Source organism: Vigna umbellata, chromosome 2, assembly GCF_029865625.1.
Source record: "Vigna umbellata cultivar VRB3 chromosome 2, Vumbellata_1.0, whole genome shotgun sequence".
Lineage (NCBI taxonomy): Eukaryota > Viridiplantae > Streptophyta > Magnoliopsida > Fabales > Fabaceae > Vigna > Vigna umbellata.
In genome coordinates, this window is record NC_142166.1 from 38,856,134 (window position 1) to 38,872,045 (window position 15,912).

The window sequence follows — 15,912 nt, forward strand, 5'->3', positions numbered from 1 at the left end:
CAATCTTCTCTAACTTACTGGTCAACTTATTTTTAAAAAGTAAAAGAACGAGTTGACTACCAAATTAAAAAAAAATGGATTTACTAATGAATTAAAGACTAGAAAACAGAAATAATCCACTAACAAATGAAAAGATACTTGAATAAAAGTTAACACATAAATATTTAATAAAACAAATATTTTGATAAAAACTGAATTAAAAATATTTAAATTTATAAATTACTTTAAGATCTGGCCCTAAATTTATTTAAGCTTGTTTAAATTAAACATATTTAGACTTATCTGACCCTAAATTTATTCATTAAAAATTGGTTGTACTATAAGATCTGACTTAGAAGCTATGTTTGTGTTATGGCGCACCAACCTGGTGCGACGTAGCTTTCTCATTAACCCTTCCTGCCCACTTCTGTTGGCCGAAACGTTGGAAGATGTCTTCTGAGGTTGTGCTCGTCCATCTCATTATTGGTTGACACATCACGTGGAAGCTATTACACTTGGACAACACATTGTTTGCTTTGGGTGTTCAAACATAACATCGTATAGTTGCAACTACTGCTTTCAAACCTAATATTACTTTCACTTAATTATTCTATTTACCAAAACAAAAGAATACAACCATTTCAATAACCCATTTATGGTACGAAATAATTAGTTTATAAGAGACTTCCTTACGTTAAGATTTCCATATAAATTAAGAATTGTCGTAACGAGATCAAACAACACGCGACCAAACCTATTTTGTTAATTAGCTGTTTTCACTTCTTGCGTCTGTATTTGCCATCTCAGTCAAACCGAATCATCTCACTAAAGACGCGAAATTTGTCAACAAGGTCCCAATGTTCACACAAAGGAATTGAGTTTGTCACAAGCCAGCTTATTATTGTTGTTCAAACTTACTTATCATGATCCAAGGGAAATTATTCAACAAAGGGATATAAAAGTAAAATAAGACGATAAAATTCCTCAAAGAGTTTTCGTTAGTTAACTTTATTATTTATTTCCAGAATTGGGCCAAGCTTTCTCATCCACTAAACTGCTACCATAAATATTTATTTATTTATTTACCTCAATAAGTTAGTGGACGAAAAATAACACAAAAGGGTAAGAGGTTGTTTCAGTAAATTGGTTCGTTTCCTGATATGCACCGACAGATTTTATTATGTTAATTCTATGTTTATTTCAAGTTCTTCTTTTTACAGTAGCCAAACCAACCAAGCTATTCCATTCAGAATATGTTCCCAATGACCAAACTGCCCCTAACTCCACCAACTATATTTCTACCTTTATTTTCCATGCTGCAAATATAACCTCCACCAACTTCTTCAACCACAACCTCTACCTTGTGCATTAAAACCCCCACCCCTCACTTCCACAGACTCTATCTTACATTTCTGTTTTCTCTCTCGTTACTCTGCAATGTCTCCAAACTTGTTATTTTCTCGTCTTGGATTTGGGTTATAATAATTATGAGTGTTCTGTTTGTGTTAAGTAAAATGGTTCCCTAAATTTAGACATTGAAAGTAGCGTCCTTTTTTTCACGTTTCTTTCTTAGAGCACTACCTATAAGTTGGAACGTGAGTGGTGATTAACTGTACAGCCTGATTGCGTTTTTTTTTTCTTTTTTTTCTGAGTACTTTTACAATGGATATATGGAATAGTTGGTGGGTTATGCAAATTATGCAGTTGCTAGGCTTTGTTAGTTTTTGGGTTTCATTTGCAAAGTTTAGGACTTTACTCTCAAGAGCTTTTGGTTATGGTCACAAAGTTGTGAAAGGTGATTGCAGTGCCTGGATCTTTGTTTCGTCCAATGGGTTGGTCACAGTTGGTTCTTTCTTATTCTTCCTCTTGGTCATTTCCTGGGTTTATTTATTTGCATTTCCCACTCCTCCCACAGTGATTAAGAGTTATGAGACTTCCAACGGTTCTGTCTCCCCTGTTCAGAGTCATGATATTCCCAACAGTTCTCACTCATCTTTCCAGAGTCATGATATTCCCAACAGTTCTCACTCATCTTTCCAGAGTCATTATATTCCCAACAGCTCCCACCCTTTTGCTCAGAGTTATGATGAGATTTTAAAATCCAATGTTTCAATGGACACATGCAATGTGTTTGAAGGAAGTTGGGTAAGGGATGATAGCTACCCTTTGTATGATGCTTCTCAATGCCCCTTTGCAGAAAGGGGTTTTAATTGCCTTGCCAATGGGAGAAAAGATAGAGGTTACACAAAATGGAGGTGGAAGCCTAAGAACTGTGAGATTTCAAAGTTTGATGCCCGTCGAATACTAGAACAACTTCGTGGGAAAAGGGTGGTTTTTGTTGGTGATTCGTTGAGTAGGACGCAATGGGAGTCCATGATATGTTTGCTAATGACAGGAGTTGAGAATAAGAAGAGCGTATACGAAATCAAAGGCAACAAGATCACAAAACAGATAAGGTTTTTAGGTGTAAGGTTTAGTACTTTTGATGTTAGAGTTGATTTTTATCGATCGGTATTCCTGGTGAAGCCTGGTTCTGTGCCTAGACATGCTCCTCAGAGGGTGAAGACTACGCTCAGATTGGATAAGATTGATGATATTAGCAACGAGTGGATTGATTCTGACTTTCTTATATTCAATTCAGGTCACTGGTGGACGCGGACTAAACTTTTTGACATGTGAGTGACTTCATTCTCCAAAGAGTTATATGATTTGCATTTTTGTTTAGATAGTAGAAATACATTTTTGTTTAGACAGTAGAAATACATTTTAAATCCTCAGAATTCTTTATGATGACACTTTTTTGACTTTGTTTTGTTCTTTGTTTCCATAGAATGCATGTTTTACTGGAAGTTTAGAAATCATACCTTCACCATAGATAAGAATTACAAACGATAGAGAAATGGATCAGCTGCCGCTGTATTTTTTACTGCACCTACTGGTGTCATAATCTAAGGCTGAAAATCTGTCAAAATATTTATTTTAATATCTTAACATAAAACCAATAAATAAATAAATAAAGATAATAAATAAATAAAGATTGATGATTCACACACTCCATTTTCTACTATACAGCTATCTAACACCAATAAAATAGCATTTTTTGTTTTAAAATATGAAATAATTTAGGATGAATGAATTAAAAATGTAGAAATATTAATTTTTTATTTTTAGGTGTTAGAAAGGTATAGAACAACTGACAGATGTAAAATTTTCCATAAAGAAATAAGGGTGGGGATCCTCTGCAGTTTTTAGTCCAGAACATAGATGTGCCGGAATTTCACTGTTGGGTGTTCAAAAGATATTCAACGCGCAAGAGCTTTTCTTTAAATGGTAACCTCATCCATATGGTAATTTTGGACACTTGCTGCCGTGAATTTTACCTTTCTGAATGTTTGTCATGACTCGTGAGTATTACTAGAAAGATCTTCAAGTTAATCACATTTTGTCTGTTTCTAGAATACTTCTGGTCATGTTTGGAAAATTTTAATTAATGGTATTACTTGTATAAGCCAGTTTCTCTAAAGAAAAGTAAAAAGTCAGGTTTTGTAAGATACCAAATAATGATTTTGGCAAGGTTGCGGTGATTTTGGTGTTCATAATTCTTCTGATGAGATGCATCTATACCATCAAAGCTGACAATGAAATCATGTCTGATCACCAACTCTCTTATGAGGCTTCAAAACTATAATTAGGCTAATCTGTATTGGTATGATGATCTCTGACGAACAAATTGGTCATTGATCAGCTGTATCTGTAAAACTGGTTTTGACTTAAACTATAGAACTTGTTGCCAATCAGAATATGCATAGAAATCAAACCCATCCTTTGATTATGCGGTTCTACAGTCTATCTGTTCATACATGACTGGGACTAATTTTTTTTATGAAGACCTTCTGTTATCAACCATTTGGTGCTAACATGATCTTCAGACAGGGGGTGGTATTTTCAGGTTGATAACTCGCTGAAGCTTGGAATGTCAATTAATTCTGCTTTCAAAACAGCTTTGCTCTCCTGGGCATCTTGGGTGGAGAATGCAATTAATACAAACAGGACAAGGGTTTTCTTCCGCACCTTTGAATCATCTCATTGGAGGTGGGTTGAAGATATCTGCTGTTTGTTCGTCAGTGCTGCAATATACCAATTCCAGTTTTCCTTTACTGACTTGATCTCTGAGATAATGAAACTTGGTCTCTATGTGCTTGCTTCTACCGTGTGAGATTGGATTCTTAGATAAGTTGATAGCAGATTTGTTGTCTATCATTAAGCGTGTTGGTTTGCGGTGCTCAATTCTTAACTCTTGTAGAATGGCTTCCAACCATGCACACTGGTAAGCAGTTTCAGCCGCAGATATGTATTCTGCTTCACAGGATGATAGCGCTACAACGTTCTGTTTCTTTGAACACCATGATATGGAAGCTCCCATTAGTTTAAACACATACCCAAAAGTGCTCTTTCTATCCACTTGATCGCCACTCCAGTCTGCATCACACCATGCTTCTAAAATATCATTCGTGCAGTCAACTTTCCTGGAAAAATAGAGACCATAATCTGTTGTTCCTTTCAAATAACGTAGAATGTGCTTGGCAGCCGTGAGATGAGAGTGTCTAGGATCGTGCATGTATCTGCTGAGGAGTCCGACTCCGAAACTGATATCTGGTCTGCTGTTGCATATGTACCGGAGGGTTCCTACTATTTGCTTGAACAATGTTGCATCAACTTTGGCTTCTTCTTGTTGACCAGAGAGTTTCAAATTTACCATGACAGGGATGGATGTGCAGTTACAGTTCTTCAAGTTAAATCTTTCCAGGGTCTCTAAAATGTACTTCTGTTGATGCATGAACATTCCATCTCTTGTTTGCATGAATTCCAGTCCGAGGAAGTAGCCTAAGGTGCCAAGATCTGTCATTTCGAATTCAGTCTTCATTTTTGCTTTGAATTCTTCAATCTCCTGTGTGGAGTTTCCTGTAACCAACAAGTCGTCCACGTACAAGCACACTACGAGGGTACCTAGCTGCTCAACAAATTTTATGTAAATTCCATATTCAACAGTACATTTTTTAAAGCCATACCTGATAAGCAGCGCATCAATGTGTTTGTTCCAAGCTCGTGGTGCTTGGCGAAGACCATATAGTGCTTTGTTCAGTCTGTACACTTTCAGCTCTTGTTCCCTTTTGACAAAGCCAGGTGGTTGATTTACGTACACTTCTTCTTCGAGAGGGCCATTCAGGAAAGCAGATTTGACATCCATTTGGTGAATGGTCCAACCATTGAAGTTGGCTATTGCAACAATGAGCCTCACAGTTTCTAATCTTGCAACAGGGGCATAGACATCAGTGAAATCTATCCCAGGTTTCTGCAGGAAACCTTTTGCAACCAACCTAGCTTTTAACTTTGCAATACTTCCATCCGGTTTGTATTTAGTTTTAAACACCCATTTTACCTCTATGGCTCTCTTGTGTTCAGGCAATTCAACCAACTCCCACGTTCTGTTTTTCTCAATAGCTGATAATTCTTCCAACATAGCTTCCCTCCATTGTTTAATCTCAATGGCTTGTTCCCATGTGAGTGTTTCTGCACCTGCCAATAAAGAACAATGGACTAAATCACCTGTATCTGTAACATCACTGTCATTAAACAGTTCATGATCTGCGAGTCTTGTGGAGGGGAATCGCGTTCTCTGTGATCTTCTGATCTCAGCAGTTTCATTAGTATCTGGCTGTTTGATCTCCTTGGTTCTATCTTCCTCGAGCCAGGTAGTCATCTCAGCACTAGATTGTTCCATATGATTATTCCTTGCATCATACCATCTTGGCACAGCTAACTCATCTACTATCACATCCCTGCTAATTGCGATTTGTTTCTTTACTGGATCATATAACCTGTATGCTCCAGTTGGATGATATCCAACGAGGATAAAGGCTTCACTTCTGTCGTCCAGCTTCTTTCTTTCTCTTCTGGGATGTGTTTATAGCAAACTGAACCAAAAATTTTCAGGTGTTTCACATCAGGTTTCCTCCCTGACCAGGCCTCTTCTGGTGTGCATGTTGGTAGTGCCTTGGTGGGACTCCTATTCAGCAGGTAGGTAGCAGTCGAGACAGCTTCTCCCCATAGGTAGTTTGGTAGATTTTTCCCTTTGATCATACATCTGGTCATGTCCAAGAGCATGCGGTTTCTTCTTTCTGCTAATCCGTTGTGCTGAGGTGTGTAAGGTGCTGTAACCTCATGTACAATTCCTTTGTCATTGCAAAACTTGTTCATTTCTCCAGAGTTGAACTCGCCTCCACCATCAGTTCTGAGGATTCTAACTTGCTGACCCGATTGTCTCTCAGCCATGGAACAAAATTTAACAAAGTGTGTGTAAGTTTCTTTCTTTTCTCTTAGCAAGTATATCCAAATTTTTCTGGAAAATTCGTCTACAAAGAGTAAGAAATACTTGTTACCTCCTAGAGATGGTACGTCAAAAGGGCCACATACATCTGCATGTACCACACTCAACAGCTGTTTTGCTCTCTTGGGTGCGTAACTCTTGAACGATTTTCTTATTTGTTTTCCAGTAACACAACCTTCACATACTTTGTTTGGTATACCAAATGTAGGGATGCCTCTCACAAGATCTTTATCTCTCAGTTGACATAGACTTCTAAAATTGAGATGCCCATATCGAAAGTGCCACAACCATTCATTTTCTTTCTTGTCACTTGTTGCAGTCAAACATTGTATCTCTGTTGCATTCAGATTTACTCTGAATGTTCGATTTCGCGCAAGGGGAGCCTTGAGAACCATCCTCTGTCTTTCATCGAATACCTCAATGTGTTTCTGTTGCATTTTCATGGTATAACCCTTTTCAAGAAGTTGGCCGAGACTGAGGAGATTGCTCTTCATCGCTGGTACATATAGAACGTTGTGCATGAATACAGATCTTCCATCTTTGCGAGTGATTAACACTTTACCTGTGCCTTCAGCTTTAATTGTGCTATTATCTGCAAATCTTACTGTGCTCTTGACACTTGTGTCCAGATCAAGTAACCATTTTCTATTACCTGTCATGTGATTGGAGCAGCCCGTATCCAAATACCACAAGGTTTCTTCCTCTGCATGGTTTGTTTTCCCAGTGAGTGACACGTACTCTGTTTGGTCGGTCTCCTTTGCACTTTTGTCTGTTTTCCACATCTCATATTTTCTATCATGTGCACCAATACTCATCAACAAAACGTGATCTGAGTCTGTTTCCAGTTCTTCTTCTTTTACAAGATTTGCTTCATTGCTCTTTTCTTTCTTGTTGTTTTCATTGTGCCAACACTCAGATGAGTAATGACCATATTTACTGCACGTAAAGCATTGCACATTTCGTTTGTCAACACCTTTTCTGCCTCCTCTTCCTCTGAACCTTCCTCTAGCTTTATTTCCATCTCTGTATTCATTGCTGTTATCATCTTTGGATTGCTCAAAGGTATTCATGAATCTTCCTCCATTTCGGCCTCCACGTCCACCACGTGATCTTCCTCTTCCTCTGCCAGTTCCACGGTTCTTGTAATTTTGATTACTTCTAGCTTGAAGCGCTTGATTTGTGTTTTGCGTTGCATTCTGTTCTGATGTTCTTCTTTCTATCAATCGTTGTTCGTGTGCTTCAAGAGAGTTTTGGAGCTCTTCTACTTTCATTTGCTCCAGATCTTTGCTTTCTTCGATGGCTACGACAATATGATCGTACTGAGGCGTTAACGTTCTCAATATCTTTTCAACTATCTTCTTATCTTTTACTACTTTATCACACGCTCTCATTGCATTAACTACTACCTGTATTCTGCTGATATAATCTTCGATGGTTTCTTGTTCTCCCATACTCAAGAGTTCATATTGTCTCTGCAGTGATTGAAGTTTTACCTTCTTTACTCTCCCTGAGTTTCCATATCCATCTTGTAATATGTCCCAGGTTTCTTTGGCTGTTACTGCTTTAGACACCTTTTGAAATATCGTTGCAGAAATACACTGGTGTAGAAGCATCCGTGCCTTACAATCCAGTCTCTTGTTTTCTTTGTAAGCCTTCTTGACTTCTTCCGTGTCACCTTTTGTAGTTTCTTTAAACCCTTTCTTGACAATTTCTGTACCATATAACTTCATTTCTTCAGCAACCTCAGACAATGAAGAGCTATCTATGAACCAAAAATAACATTTACCATTCTTTAAAGCTTTTGGCAACACAGGTTTTCAAGTATTAATCATTAAGATGCTTTTTGGTTTTTGTGGCAGTGGACAGAACCATAATTCTTGCAAAGTGACTCAAAAGCCTTGGAAGAGAACTAATGGCAAGGAGAGAAGTCCAATTTCAGATATGATCAGCGAAGTTGTGAAAAATATGAGTACTCCCGTGACAGTTTTGCATGTTACACCAATGACTGCATATAGAAGTGATGGACACGTGGGGACTTGGAGTGACAAGCCAGCTGTGCCCGATTGTAGCCATTGGTGCTTACCTGGTGTTCCTGATATGTGGAACGAAATTCTCCTCTCATATTTGCTACCAAAAGAAGAAGCAAATTAACATGAGAGAGACCTTACATGGTAGGCTTTTTATCATCTAAAGCCATATATAGCTTAGTACGTAATTCAACTCAACACCAACCTTTTTTCGGGGACTAAACTTGTAAGTAAATGAATACCATTTCACTATTAAAAGTATTGATATTACTGTTATTAGTGGAATAATAACATCTGTCTTTTCTATAACAACATCTATGTGTTTGACATTTATGTAAGTCAATAAATAAAAACTTTTCATAATAAAATAACGGTTATAATAAGTTATTAAATAAAAGTGTAAAAGAAATTGTGAACATCAAAACGGTTGTAATTATAATTTTGATTAGATTTGTTTTACATAGTCATTAATTTGTCACATATTATTAGATGACTATTAACTTTTTACTAATTATTTTTAAAATCACATTTAAAACTATTTTAATTATTTGACAATGTAAAGCTCGCTGAGAAAACTCAATGCAAAACTATGTTGAGAACATGTCAAAATTAAACACAGTGCACGAAAAATAAAATTTTACAAATATAAATGACGCTAGTTTTTTTTTTATGAAAATAATACTTTTATTTAATTATTTTTCTCTAATAATGATTATAAATTAATGTAAGGTTTATCCAAATTGAAATGGAAAACTTAATATTGTTATTGGATTAATTTTATATAATTATTAATTAATATCATGAAAATAAAATAAGCGTGTAGTTCCTTGGTATATCAATTATTCTACATCGTAAAGAAATAAATAATAATATTATAAAAGACTTTTACTTATTTTATCTTTTTATTTCCGAAGGATGTATTCTTATTTTTAAATCAAAATTTGTTCAATATTTTTTGTTTATTAAGACAATTGTCGAAGAATACAATTACACCTGACATACAATTAAAACATCTGGATTCACATTTTAGAAGGCAGAAACAAAATGCAGTGCAATACTCTCCATAGAACTCAATCAAGCTCCAGAAGATACAAAGTAATCAAAATGCACAGCTCGAAGTAATTTATTTTTGAAATATATCATAGTTGAAAGTTATTTCTAAGAACAACTCATCCACAAAACGGCATTTTATTTATCATAAAATAGACAATAACAGCATCAAAGCCTCCTATCGTTCTTATACAATCAAACATATACAAATTCTCACAGATTCAATAATCCAAAAAGGGATTAATTATACATAATCTTTATTTTCTTCTTTTGATAACCAGAAAGAGAACAAAGTCCCTCCACAGGAACTATGTCATCCTTTATTTTACAGTAGGCATCTGATGGACTCTCCTTTCAGCATGTAATCAAAAGCTTTGTTAATTTCTGAGAATGGAACGGTGTGAGTGATGAATTTCTCCAGTTCCAATTCCTGGAGATAAAGACCATATTATCAGATAAGACATCAATTTGAATGATCCTTATATACCTCAGAAATCAATATATATACACGCGTGTGTGTATATGTAAACTTACCCCATTCATGTATTTCTCCACAACTGAAGGAAGATCAGTGCGAGGTTTGTAGTTACCATAAAAGGTAACCTTAAGAGTCCTCTCGTTCAAAAAATTCACTGGATGAGTTTTGAATGCATCATCTTTGTTTTGCACTCCAACAAGTACAGCAACACCCCAACCCTGAAGAAATAATTAAGGATCAGCCTTAGAAGCTTCACATAAATTTCTTAGCACTAAATAGAGCATGCAAGGCATGATTTATGTACATCGTGAACACATTCGAATGCTCTCACCATGGCCTGGATGCTGCCAGTACATTCAACAGCACGATCCACTCCCCCATTTGTCATTTCAGCAATTACCTGGAAGCCAACATTCACATCTCAATCAACATCAAAAAAATAAAAAACAATTTTGAAAAAGAAAAAAAAAAAACATCTTTAAGAGACAAGAATGCACATACTATTTTTTGAAAGGACAGGAAGTAGTGCTACCGTAGGCTGAACTTTTCAGCTTCACTATAATTTCCACCGGGTGTGCTAGCCCAACAAGCACCAGGAGTCGGGGCTTCATATGGTCGTGATGGAGGGCTTCTAGGTTGAAAAGATCAAAAAGGGAAAAGAAAATAAACACAGTTCCTAATATGAAGTTGCGTATAGTATCTGAAGTTTGCTAAATCTCCTAACCTGATACTGTGGACTTCCCCAAGAGCCTGGATTTCCATCTTCCCAGTTGTACCTAATTTTATATTTCACCATCAGAATTCATACATCATATATATACTAACTAAATAGTGCCGGAGACTCTATGGAGACAACAATGTTTCTAACTAACAAATTCCTTATAACCCTCTAGTTCTAGTTGTTTCTATTTGGAACATTAATGTCCACGTGGAAATTCATTAACTAAGACATCGTTTTTACGGTATACAAATTGGAAGAAAGAAATCTTTTTAATAAAGCAAAAATTATGTGAAACAAAAATCAGAAAACAGTATATAAAACTCAACAAGGAACCATGTTAATTGGACAAACCTTGGAGGACTCATTGGAGTATATGGATTCCATGCTCGGTCACCCATAGGTGTCCTCATTCCATCATGAATAGGTGTTGCTATAAATAGCAGTACATTTATCAATAACCGAACATAACCATCGGTCAAAAAAGAAGTTAGAGTGTTAATCCTACCAGATGATTAAATGAAAACTTATTACAATAAAATCAAACAAACCTCCAGGATCTCTCATTGGAGTCATATATGGATGTAGGGGAGTCCGACAAGGATGCATTGGGGTTTCACTTCCCATTCCATAGAGAGATGTATCACTGGAAGAACACAAAAGAGTTAGAGGATTGAACATCTTCCATTGCATACTTGGAATCTTAAATTACATTTACATAAAACTCACCGATATGGAGTTATAGCCACATGGTCAGATATATGGTTGCGGTCAACTGCAAATCACCAAGTAAGCAACCATGAAAATACCAAAATACATACACTACAGGTTTTTCTTCACAAAGACGTACCTGTTGCAACCTTCATTTGAGATTCAAGCTCAACACGAACTGAAGTGCCTTTATCATCTATAACACGACCACGATAACCTTTATATGGACCCTGACGCACTTTAACAGTTGTACCTACCAAACCGTCATGCCCCCTCCCACCCCTATGTCTCCCTCCAGCTATATCACATCCAAATAAATTAACATCAATCAAGTTACTTAAGGAGATGTACAACAAATTCATAGACTGGTTCCACATAAAACATGAAGAATAAAAAGAGACATACAATCCATTGGCCCTCCACGAGGAAACCTCCTTGGGGATGGTGGAATACGACTTGGGCTTCTAAGAGTGGGAAATCTTGAGTAGGCATCACCCTAGTGGAAGGAATGAAATTTTATGCAAAATATTATCACAGTGCTAAAACCAATAGCAAAACATTCACAAAAAATAAAATAGGAAAATTGGTTACATTTCTGTCACCACTGGAGCGTGAACCCCCCACTACCACACATGATTGGGCCTTAGTACATATAAAGCCTGCTTGTTCAAGATGATGGCGATCAAAGATGAACAATATTCCCCTATATATGTGTTCCACAGGACCTTGTTTCCCCTAGCCAGAAAAAACAAACAAATAAATAAATATAAAAATATTATCTTTCAAAGGTAAATCTAGCCAAAAGACAGAATCTCACTTTACTGGAACCATCAACAATCCGGACAACATCCTTTGATGAAACTGTATTCTTATACCTATCTTGCCCACTTATTTTCTTATCTATCTTACATTTGATCTCTCTTAATTTAACCAGCACAACTTCGTGTCTGTCAGGAATCCCCTTTAGAACCTAAAATAGCAATAGACATTAATATAATAACAAACTCAAAATTTTAATAAAAAAAATTTTAAATCCTTGAGTCCCTCACCTGAAATGCTTCACTTTCTACACGTATTATTACACCAAAGCTCATATTACTGCACATATTAAATAGAAAATAGAAATGAGAAAACATTGAACTATATCTCAAGGGTTAAGTGAATATGCAATAATCTCAAGCAAAGCTTACTCAAGCAATACAAGATCACCGAGTTCATAGTCTCCAATTCTAGTAACTCCAGTAGTTACTTCTGAACTTACTACAACATCATCTGCAAATACGCGAATCTAAAGAGAGGATATTTTAATATCATTTATGCAGTAAATATGATTAGAAAATAGAAATTAACAAATCTTTAAACCACAAAACTCACATGCTCTTTTGTGGTATCAGATATTAAAATCAAGACATGCTGCTCGACCTTCACAACCATGCCAGTAGCCCCTTCTTGAGCACCAGAAACAACCTTAACGTGGTTTCCAGGCTCAAAATATTTACGAAGTTCCTTTTCATTTATAGCAATAGTTTTCTGAAAAATGACGATGACCATTTAATCATTAATCATTAAAATGCAAAAATGGCACCATACAAGGATATTCATACTTACGGGAAGTTCCTTTATTTCTGGTCTTATATGGACGTTATCTTCATCCACCTTCTCCACCTTTCCCTTAAGGTTCTTTAAATCACCCTTTACAACAATGATGGCGTCACCTTTCATAAAGTGTCCTTTCTTCCGGTTCGCAAACAAAGTTGAAAGACTAGACACATCACCATCTCCACTCTCTTTACGAAATTTGTCCAACTCATCAAGAATAGGTTTGATGTTCTGAGTACGGATGGATTTTATTGAGACAGCTTTGTATAAGAAACCATCTTTGAACATCATGCCCCCAATTGCATCAAAACTTTCACCATATGGGTCACGTCTATGCTCCACACGGATATGCAGTTCCCTAAATAAAAAGAACAAATTTAATCAGATCAAAAACAAATTTCCAATCCACAGAAGACTTTCAGCCACAGAATAGAGAGAACCAGTAATACCTTGCTTCATCAACATTCATAAATCGAGGAGGAGGAACAAAAGCCTTCTTTTTCACAACCTCCCTACCTTCCTGCATGACACGAGTTATATGTATAAAAAAAATAGACGCAGGCTATTCCTTCCAAAGAATTTAAACACTGGACAAATAGAATACATTAATTTAACAAAAAACTACGACATCGCTTACCAATTTATTTGCAAGAGCCTGTAGGTCTATCCTTGGAATTAATTTGACAGTAACCCTCTGCCTCACATTATCAACATCCACTACCTACAGAAGACATTTGATGTTAATACAGAAAACAAAATGAAGGGTATCATGAATTTTCTAAAATGTGATACATACTTTGGCAAGGTCCCCTTTATATGTCCCGATCTTCATTCTAACCCAAGTATCTCTAGCAAGATCAATTGCTTTGCTTTCAACTGACAGAACATCAGTCATTTCTCTGATTGGGACAAGAGTTATTTTTTGGCCAAATATATTGAGTAGACCTTTGCAAGCCTGGAAGCATATACATAATAATTACAAAACACAATTTAATCTATACAGACATGGCTATTTATGAACCAGACGTTTTGCATGACATTACCTCTCTGACATGGGCTTCTTTATCTGCTTCCACGTATATAAAGTTTTTGAGATGATCAAGAGCAAAAGCTGATCTTATTTGCAATTCAGATCCTCTATCTATGTACTTTTGCATGAGGCAAACGGCTGTTTCCCTTTCGCGTCCAATCTAATGCGAAAACAAAGAATACATGACATGCTCCAATAATGTTGCAAGAGAAAGGGACATTTGCACAAAAAAAAGTTATGGACATACTGCACATTTCACCATCCAAAGCTTCGGATCTCTCACAGACGGCAAAAGAGCTTGTTGTTCTACATCTGTTGTTTCTTCATCATAATCCTTTAGGCGCCTTCCATAACGTTCCTGGATGCTTCTGGCCACAGCTTCAAGATCTTCATGATCTTCTTGGTGATGTGGCAGCATTCGCCTATTCCGCATCCTTCTCCCATCATCTTCTTCTGGTAGATCGGCTCCACCATCAACAATGAAGTCTGAATATTTCAACAGCTGTTAACTTGTCTACATAACTAATAGATATATTTTACACAAAGATAGAATATAAAGTGCAAATTTACTGTTCTGTTATGTTTAGGATATAAAATACTACATGCACACAGAAAACCATCACTGCAGTACATAATTTCATCTTCTTTCAGTAAATGTTTTCAGTTCAAATTTGATGTTCTATCACAAGGAAAACCATGAATAACAAAATTGATTCTCAGTTTCTTCAAGTGAAAAAATAGTCTTAATCTTCTAATTCCTCCGGGGAAAAACCCACTACAAGAATACATTATTTCATACTCATAACAATTAAAAAATCACCTCAACAAAAGTAACCTTCCATTCACCGTACATTCAATTAAACACAATTTATTGTAATAGCTCCTTCCATATCCAGTTTTCCCTGGTCCTCAGTCAAATATGATTTAAAACATTGTTTTGAATAGCAGACAATCCATACTATCCATCGAAGGGATTGAATAACATATGCCTAATCAAGTTTAAAATCAACAAACAATCATATAAAGAAACCATAAATCCAAAGTTCCAACCCTAATTTTGTACATCCCGAGTTCATATCCAATCATCCAAATTACAAACAAAAGTTTGCAGGGGAAAAAGAAAAAAAACACACACCGTCTTCGCCCTCTTCCTCATCGCTATCCACCACGGCCTCCTCGTCAAAAAATTTAGAAGCGGAAACCTTCTTGTACTGCCGCCTGTGACCGCCTCGGGCATCAAAATCCTCGTCATCCTCCTCCTCATCATCCACCTCCTCATCATCCTCGTCTACCTCCTCATCAATGAAACCAGATCTTCTGCGCTTCCTGCTGCCTCCACCGCTTCCCCGGCCGTCATCCTCCTCGTCGAAGTCCGCGACCTGCTCGTCTTCCATGTAATAGTCATCCTCGTCGTCGCGGTCCATTTGTCGGTGACTCAGGTCCATTTGCCCGTGACTCATTTTTGAGTGTGAATTAATTTTTTTGGTACTGAATTTTGAGGTAAGATTCACAAGCAAAATTTGTGTAAAATAGTGTACGGACAACTATATTTAAAAGTAAAATTTGTATAAATTAGTTAGGATTTATTATCAAATCTATATAACAGATAAAAAGTTCTTTAACTAACATATAAATTAAAGATTATCAAATTCCATAATATAAAATAATTATTATTAATGTTATATTAAATATAAAAATATTTATAAAAAGAAAAAAAATAAAAATAATTATTAAAATTATATTTTAAAATATAAAATTATTAAAATTATATTTTAGAAAGCAATGTCTCAGATATTAATGTTATAATTTAAAAAATGTAAAAGAATTGTAATTTAATAAAATAAAATAATTTTTTTAAAATATAATTTTATTTATGACTTAATTTTAAAAAATATATTTTATTCTTTATTTATTACTATTAATATTATTATT

The 15,912-nt window shown here is 35.9% G+C and overlaps 1 protein-coding gene and 2 pseudogenes across 3 annotated transcripts; 1 reads left to right on the forward strand and 2 right to left on the reverse strand.

The window, feature by feature from the left end:
- The first annotated feature begins 1,324 nt into the window (after positions 1 to 1,324).
- Positions 1,325 to 8,706, forward strand: LOC124840743 (protein trichome berefringence-like 7). Its single transcript, XM_047316857.2, has 3 exons — positions 1,325 to 2,654; positions 3,913 to 4,071; positions 8,227 to 8,706. The coding sequence occupies exons 1-3, from the start codon at positions 1,642 to 1,644 to the stop codon at positions 8,516 to 8,518; spliced, it is 1,464 nt and encodes a 487-aa protein (XP_047172813.2). The 5' UTR covers positions 1,325 to 1,641; the 3' UTR covers positions 8,519 to 8,706.
- An 860-nt stretch (positions 8,707 to 9,566) lies between these two features.
- LOC124843490 (alcohol dehydrogenase 1-like) lies at positions 9,567 to 10,550 on the reverse strand (annotated as a pseudogene). The gene is made up of 4 exons (XR_015784307.1): positions 10,424 to 10,550; positions 10,227 to 10,322; positions 9,979 to 10,140; positions 9,567 to 9,874 (listed from the first exon to the last, which is right to left on the reverse strand). The product of XR_015784307.1 is annotated as an alcohol dehydrogenase 1-like (transcript).
- Positions 10,551 to 10,646: 96 nt separating this feature from the next.
- LOC124831383 (putative transcription elongation factor SPT5 homolog 1) lies at positions 10,647 to 15,480 on the reverse strand (annotated as a pseudogene). Its single transcript, XR_015784306.1, has 18 exons — positions 15,116 to 15,480; positions 14,228 to 14,466; positions 13,994 to 14,140; positions 13,747 to 13,905; positions 13,588 to 13,671; positions 13,400 to 13,470; positions 12,960 to 13,308; positions 12,726 to 12,881; positions 12,542 to 12,639; positions 12,401 to 12,449; positions 12,169 to 12,321; positions 11,943 to 12,086; positions 11,757 to 11,847; positions 11,491 to 11,649; positions 11,370 to 11,415; positions 11,192 to 11,286; positions 10,995 to 11,073; positions 10,647 to 10,698 (listed from the first exon to the last, which is right to left on the reverse strand). The product of XR_015784306.1 is annotated as a putative transcription elongation factor SPT5 homolog 1 (transcript).
- Positions 15,481 to 15,912: the final 432 nt, after the last annotated feature.